This window comes from Phaethon aethereus (assembly GCF_964289735.1).
Source record: "Phaethon aethereus genome assembly, chromosome: 3".
Taxonomy (NCBI): domain Eukaryota; kingdom Metazoa; phylum Chordata; class Aves; order Phaethontiformes; family Phaethontidae; genus Phaethon; species Phaethon aethereus.
Window position 1 is genome coordinate 108777008 of NC_138576.1, and position 7447 is coordinate 108784454.

The 7447-nt window shown below is 38.3% G+C and overlaps 1 protein-coding gene across 1 annotated transcript in view; it reads right to left on the reverse strand.

The window, feature by feature from the left end:
• Positions 1 to 572: 572 nt before the first annotated feature.
• Positions 573 to 7447, reverse strand: part of TAF1A (TATA-box binding protein associated factor, RNA polymerase I subunit A) — a gene marked incomplete at its 5' end in the record, with an annotated part of 8566 nt that continues 1691 nt past the window's right edge. The window contains 6 exons of the mRNA XM_081998597.1: positions 573 to 1051; positions 2135 to 2295; positions 3684 to 3804; positions 5064 to 5130; positions 6289 to 6447; positions 7312 to 7442. Coding sequence (XP_081854723.1) covers positions 897 to 1051; positions 2135 to 2295; positions 3684 to 3804; positions 5064 to 5130; positions 6289 to 6447; positions 7312 to 7442 — 794 coding nt within the window. The 3' untranslated portion in view covers positions 573 to 896. The remainder of the gene's footprint in view (positions 1052 to 2134; positions 2296 to 3683; positions 3805 to 5063; positions 5131 to 6288; positions 6448 to 7311; positions 7443 to 7447) is intronic.

The following is a 7447-nucleotide window of genomic DNA, read 5'->3' on the forward strand; positions in this document are numbered from 1 at the left end:
AGCTTGTGACAACACATTACCATTTGCTTTCCAAACACAGCAACAGTGCACATTTCAACTCATAGGCAAGACTGCAAGAAGATTCTAGAAAGTCTCTTCCAGCAGGTAGAGAAGTTTTCAGTAGTTCTGTGCCCTCACCTCTTTCAAAGCGCTGCAACACTAGCTTTTCTCTGTAGCCATGCAGCTACAGCAACCTTTCACCTACTTCCACCAATGATGTGAAAACAATCCCTCAACTGGACACGCAACCCGTAAGTCTGACATGTGGGAAAACTGCCTTTGGATATGTTGAACTACATCATCTGTTTGAACAAGCTGCAGTAGATCTTTACAACCTGTATTTCTTCTCAATATGCAATGCAAAAAAAATATGACACATGCCTCTCCATTTTTCATATGTTTTAGGAAATGATCAGTTATAAGCAGCAAGCTACGTAACCTTTACAGGTTGAGAATGCATTTTCACACTACATCGGGTACTGTTCCTAGGTTAAGACACTATGCCCATTATGAATGGCACTGCTAGTCCTGAATGGATTTTGAACTACATTCCAGCAGTCACTTAAATCACGATCTATGCCTCTAAACATAAGGAAGATCAACTCTAAAATACTCTTGAAACAGAAATTCGACACCAAAACACTAAATATTTCTCAAGATGTATTTGAAATCAGTGCTGTTTGCATTTCACACAGAAATGTGGGACTAATATTGAAGAAATTCCTCAACCTTATCAGTTGATTTATATTAATTTTATTATAAAATACATATAAACCAAAGCATTTTTACAGAAATACGGAAAAGAGTCTAGTACTGAGTCAACAGGGTCTGCCTATAAGTTTTAGAACAGTATCAGAAAAGTCAGTTTCACAGAGAAAAAAAATGCAGGAAGAACCTTAAGAGTGCCTTTTAATCAAGGTTGCACAGAGTGAAAGACCAGACATTCTCAGGTAGACATGATTGTGCTTATTCACAAATTTCTTCAGTATCCGAGCCCTCTTCACCTGAGCTTTGCAGCCTTGGTGTGACACATATTTAAAGTACTTGCAATCTAAGCAAAAAAGAAAAAAAAAGAAAAAGCATTGTAAGTTATACCATGTTACAAGCAAATACAAAATGCTTTCACTGTTTAAATAACATGCAAACACCTCAACAGTTTTATTAATGAAAGTTGTGTCTTGCAAAATATTTTTTCTCTTTTGTTTTTACTTTTCAAATAGATTAGAAAGTAAAATTTCAAGACTGTAAAGCAGCATTGATTTCATATATACACTTATTGTGTTGGATAAGGAAAATGGAGGCTCCTATTGACACCAATGAGCACAGAAACATCACTAAAAGCGCTGGAACAATTTTATTGGCCTAGAAAAAAGCTAGGAGACATTTGATAACATATTACTGAAAGCAAAAAAAAAAAAGACTTTCAATATGAGAAACTGTTTTATGAAGTCCAGAAGATAAAGTTATAGAAAAGCTGACAACAAACAAGTTGCATATAGACCAACAGTCCAAACTGGCGTACAAGCCACTATCTTCACACCATATTCTCATTCTCAGTTTAGCAGCTGCTTCTTGGCCTCATATTCCACTTGGTTTTGGCAGCATTTCAAATGATGCTACTGAAGAGATCACAATCTTCACCTTCTTACTGAACTGCCAATGGTCTTCACTCAAGACGTTCCCCTCCCCATACCTCTCCTCTTTCCTGCATTGCAACATCCCCACAGTCCTTAAGGAGCTGCTCCCCAATACTTGCTGAGACACTGCCTAGACTGGCATCCAGCAAGCAAGCTCTCCACAGTCCTCACAAGATTCAGTCAGGAGCATGTTCTGCATTTTTGAAATTGTGGTTTGAAGGTTAAACAAGATAAACAGTATTGTGATTGCTCACCAAGGCCAGATAAAACAGAACTCTAAACCAGAATAAGACAAGTTACACAAAATATGCATCCCTGTCAAAGATCAAACCAACTGAAACATTTTTCTTATGTTCCGTTTCAAAGACAACAATCTTTCCTAGAAGAAAGAAACTATACTTCTTCCAGGGAGTAGATCAGCTGCATCCCACCTCATAAGGGGCAAAACTAGACATTATTTCTGTTCTATGTAGGAAGGAAAGAACATTTAGTATTACCCTTTCCCAGTAAGATTCCAGCCACCAGAGCTTTTTCATATGAAAGGCTTTCATTTTCCTGCCAATTCCTTTTTGCCAAGTAATGGCTAAAATGGAAGGCTGGCCACCAGTCCTTTCTGGAGTTCCACTCTTGCTCGATCCAGTCAAGATGCTTCTCAGAGCTGGAAAAAGGTAAAACAAGTTACAAAAAAACCCCACACTTAAACTGGGCTGAAGAGGTGATTAGGAGGCACCAAATTTCATAATCAACTTGCTACAAGTCTCAAATTGCTAGCATAGACACACTGAGCTTACACTGCAGACTAAAATACTAATCTAAACAGAAATAACATTTTATTTTTTAATCACTGGCGACACTAGTGAGGCAGGAGGTGAACTCTAGCAGTCTCATTTAGACTTGGCAATAACACAGATTATGGTGTGAAATAAAGCAAGCCTTTGAGCTGTGTGCCAGTTTGTCAATAGTAGTAAGAAAGTTTCTTCAAGTTTGCCAACAAATTAGTATATGAAAGGGTTTGTTTTTAGGAAAGATTTGTGTTACTCTGTGCATACTCAAAGACTAACTTATCCCAAATACTTACCCCAATTACTTGATTGCATAAAGACCTTAAACCAAGCATTTCAGAAACAGAAACTACCTACAACAGGGAAGTGATATTCCCATAAAACCACCAAGATACCCAGTATTATTTCAAGATACTCTGAAGATGTGTCTTCAAATATAAAAATGCAGACAAAGTTAGACTATTACACCATTTTTACTAACTCTATGCAACAACACTCCTAGGTTTAATCCACTAGCTTCCGGAACTCAACAGCAGATGCTGTGTAGGTGGCAATAGAACAGCAAAATGGGTCAAATTCTATTTATAGCAAATCGATTCCGTACTTAAAAGGCTTAAAAAACATAACACCCTGTTTGTTGGGTAAAACAAAGCCTAGACATTAGAGGTCATCTGGGCACGAATTGCCCGAGATGGCTCCTCCTGAAATCAGAGGCCGTGTCTGTCAATGTTGGTGAGGACACCTCAATCCCCAGGCACGTTGGCTCAGCTTTTAAGAACACACTGGCTGCATTCTGTTACAGCCACCACCATCACGCAACACATCAGTCTGCACAGTACCAGTCACACCACTACTGCAGCCCCACGATTCTCAAACCAGCTTCAAATAATGCACATTTGCAGAGGAGCAGAAGACCTAACAACTTGGATTTCTTCATGCTGAAAGAGGGAGATTAGTGATGGGCAGCAAATGCTACCTGAACATCTGAATAACTCTTTCTGCAAAAGCATGTAACCTGGTAAAAAAAAAATTTTTTTCCAGGCAATGATAATACTGGAAATTTGGAATTATCCTCAATAATTTCTTTCTTCCTCCCAGCAAAAGCACACTGCAGCCAAGCACTGCCACAGAACTCAGGGTAGGCCAGATGATAACTCCATTCACCAGCACAGAAGACAATGGCTACAGAGTGTCACTTTGTCAGTACCCCAGAGGTGGAGATTTGCCACATTTGTTTTTAGCACATTGTATCAGAGATACTTACATTACGATATGTTTCACCTGTCTTGCCAAACAGCTCCATGCTTTTACATTTTCCTTCCAACCAGCATAATCCAAGGCTGCAAAAATAACTTCTAGCCCCAGTCGACGGTTTCTTCTTTTCTCTGGAAGAAGACTAGGCTGGTTAATGAATTACTTGGATCAGGCTGAACTCATTAGTAAGCAACAAGTGAAATACAGTTCTTCATCCTGCCTCTCCAATGCTGCTACTTACCCTATTACTAAGGGTCCCCCCACTGCCTTCTGCCTCTTCCAAGAGATAAAGCTAAGGAATACATCCTGACTCCAGAGCACAACTCATACCAGAGACACTGTCCTACTCCCATCCTGCTCAAAAACTCCTGATTTGAGAGGCATACATAGGACTGCTCACTTATCCTACACTGCTTTGCTTCCAATGGTTGCTGTTTCCAAACCTCACTAACCTGCACTTCAAGTTGGCACTCCTGTCCAACATGTTCTTCCCATGGGAAGTGTTCCCTCTGGAACACTTCAAATCCTGAGATGCCACCAAAAAAAAATCTGAGATTGATATGAATAAAACAGACATTTCACATCAGTAGCTACGTATCAGCAGAGCTCTTAAAACAACACTTAATTTACCACAGCAGGCAAATGTGGGAAAAGCTATGTTTATCAGTATAAATTTCTTCAAAAATTAAATTGTCCTCATTAGCTACAAGAAGTTAGCAAATGTGTCATGCATGACCAGAAAGAGAGGTTTCAGCCATGAGGTTGTTTTTGCCCCTCCCAAAGAAGAAAAGCAGAAAAGAGAACAGTGTTGATTCAAGGACATTTCACCAATCTGCTGACTTACTGGAATATTCCAGGTCACAAGACAACAGCTTGTAATGGAATTGATCAGCATGGAAAAAACAGTCTCCAAACTGGAAGACTTTTCTACCAGCTTGAAGATAAAACTCCCTTGAAGAGGAAGAAGTTTTTGTTCTTCGATCAATAACAATGAACTAAAGCATAGATCCATCTGAATTCCTCCAGAAAAGCAAGAATAAATAAATCAGAGACCCCAAAAAGGGAATGGAAGACCCTAGCATTCAGAGTAGGGTACCTCAAAAAAAAAAAACACCAAACCACCTTATTCTTGAGATTCTGTCTGTGCTTTACAAGAGTTTGCTTTGATCAGCCTTTAAAATGAGAAAGGCATTTATTTACAGAATGTTTGTAAATGCCTGCTCACACATCCAATTTAAAGGTTCCTGTGATTGGAAAGTTGGGTTTTGGGTTGGTTTTTTTCCTTAACAAACAAGACTACTTCAAAAAGCAGAAAGAAGGCTGCAGAATAGTTTCAGAATATTATTCTAGATTAATATAAAGGAAAATAGTAGAGGTATTTAAAACTTACTTGATTTTTGAAGCATGGTATTAAAATCTATCATTAGTTCATGAGAAGGAACAATGTCATGCAAGATCTGAAAAATAAATATAAAAATAAACCCACAAAACCCAGATACAAAAGTTTTCACATTAAAATAATGAAGACTTCTACTTGATCAAGAAAACAGCAGGCTTCAGCGTTTTAGTTAGAAAAATTAAGCCATCTGGTACCTTACTGCCTTGATATAAAGAATGACTATCTAGGTCCATTTTGCACATCTGTGACACTACTCTCACACAATGGATGAAACAGCTTAATGGCTGCTGAGAAACACTGCATGTGACAAATACAACATTCTCAAGGAACAGTCCAAATCCATATCCAGTGTCTCCTTTTTAGAAAGCAACATCATTTCCTTCTTAGGCCAGTTCCAGCTCCCCTGTCTACTGCTCTGTACATTGAATCACAGTTTCCAGACATATCAGACCAGTTCTTTGATTTGTCACTATCTTGTAAGAGGCTAGCGTATAAAACCACTGCTAAAAAGCAGTGAGAAGATGGAATTTTATACATATATGCTACAGTTTAAAAGTCTAAACTTTATGAAGCTGTTCTAAACCATCTGCCCTAAACCATCTGCCCTAACGAAAGCACATTAGTGCCATCAAGTGGCAAAACAGATTGCAAAACACTGTTTGCAAGAAGCTACCAAGATCAACGAGCAAGGGAAATGAAAGCAGGAATTCAAAAAGCAACTATACAAAGGCTTAATACAGGAAAGCCTTGTCTTCCAACAGCCAGCAGAAATTAGCTTCTATTTCAGCTTAAATGCACGGCTCATTGAAAACAAGTAGGGAAACTAATTGCTAGACAGGATCAATATGTTAAAGAGTAAGCATCTAATCATTTCTTCAATATTGTAAAGATCAAACCATAACAGAAATCAGTGCATGTTATGTACAAGACTATCGATACAGACTTCTGGAACCATGTAAAGACGTTCTCTGAGCTTGTTTACTGACATAAAGAAGTTACACGATATATCAGCTAAAGGCAAAGCAAGACTTTAATTCAAACACAGTAAAGGATCCTGTTTGCTCCACCCATTAGCATCCCTCCCACTAACTTTAACCCTCTGCTTCCCACAAAGAATACGATAGGGTACATAATGTAACAGGACTTCCACTGAATCAAATTGTCAGACCACCATGCAAGACGAATGACCACAGACTAAATTCTGTGTAATATATACCTTGAGTGCAGATATGAGTGATTTCTTTGATTCACCATGTCTCTTCAGGAACTGATAGAGGTAAACATGAGCATTGGGGTTAGCAGGAAACTTTGAGTTGTAGGCATAATCATTTAATACTTGGCGGGCTTCCTCATTGTCTCCATAGAACTCCAACAACTAAGAGAAGTTAAACCTGTCATTAGTTTGCCACATATTAGCATTCAGGCTCTTACAACTAATTTTGGGCTGCCACAGAACTATCCAATAGCACAGTCTGTATCTAAGAGTGCAGCATATGAGATAAGACTAACACTAGCATATTCTCCTTTTACTGGCTACTCTTAGAGATAGACAGAAATTCACACATAGAAGCCACTATAGGAGAAAATTCCTTTAACACTTATTTAACTGTCGAAGAATTACCAGCACTTGTGCGCTGGAAAGAGGCACTGAAGTAGTTTGTCTTGTCTCTAAATAAAGACCTCAATGAGAGAATTCAGCAGTTGTCAGCAACAAGCAAATTCCCTAAGATGTGCTTAGAGATGTCAGAGTTTCAGTATTTACAAAATTTAAATAATTTCAAAGAGATTTTAAGATTGACTTTATTTCTTAATTATAAATTCTAAGCAGATATTTTAAAAAACAAACAAAACACAGTGGGACTGCACATTTGATATCTTTAACATCTGGTGTATCCAGAAGAACACTGCCTTGCTAAAAAGAGAGAACTTGCTTTCAGGAATTTAAAAAAGCATCTGTGCTCCAGTTTCTGTACTAGCACCATGAAAACAAAACATGCAAGCTGCTTGTCTATTTCTTTTTCTTGGCAATGCACAAAGTCCTTTTTGTACTCTGTGAAGGCTCTGCAGTTCTACCAGGAGTAAACTGTGTTCTCAAAGACAGTAAGATACACATACAGATGTGTTGCTTTTAAAATACTTTGTTGTCACCCACACACATATAAAAAGCTGCAGACAGACATCTTAACGAAAGCTAGAGAGGGAAACACAAAAAGAAGATATCTGTAAAACATGCCCTTACATCCACATAGCATTTCACAAAGAGATCCCAGACTCCAGGTATTTTAATAATTTCCTTTAAGTTCACTGCTGCCTTCCGAAAGCAACTGTGCATTTCCTGTTCAACAGAGAGGTCTTCAAATCCATCCTGACCTACC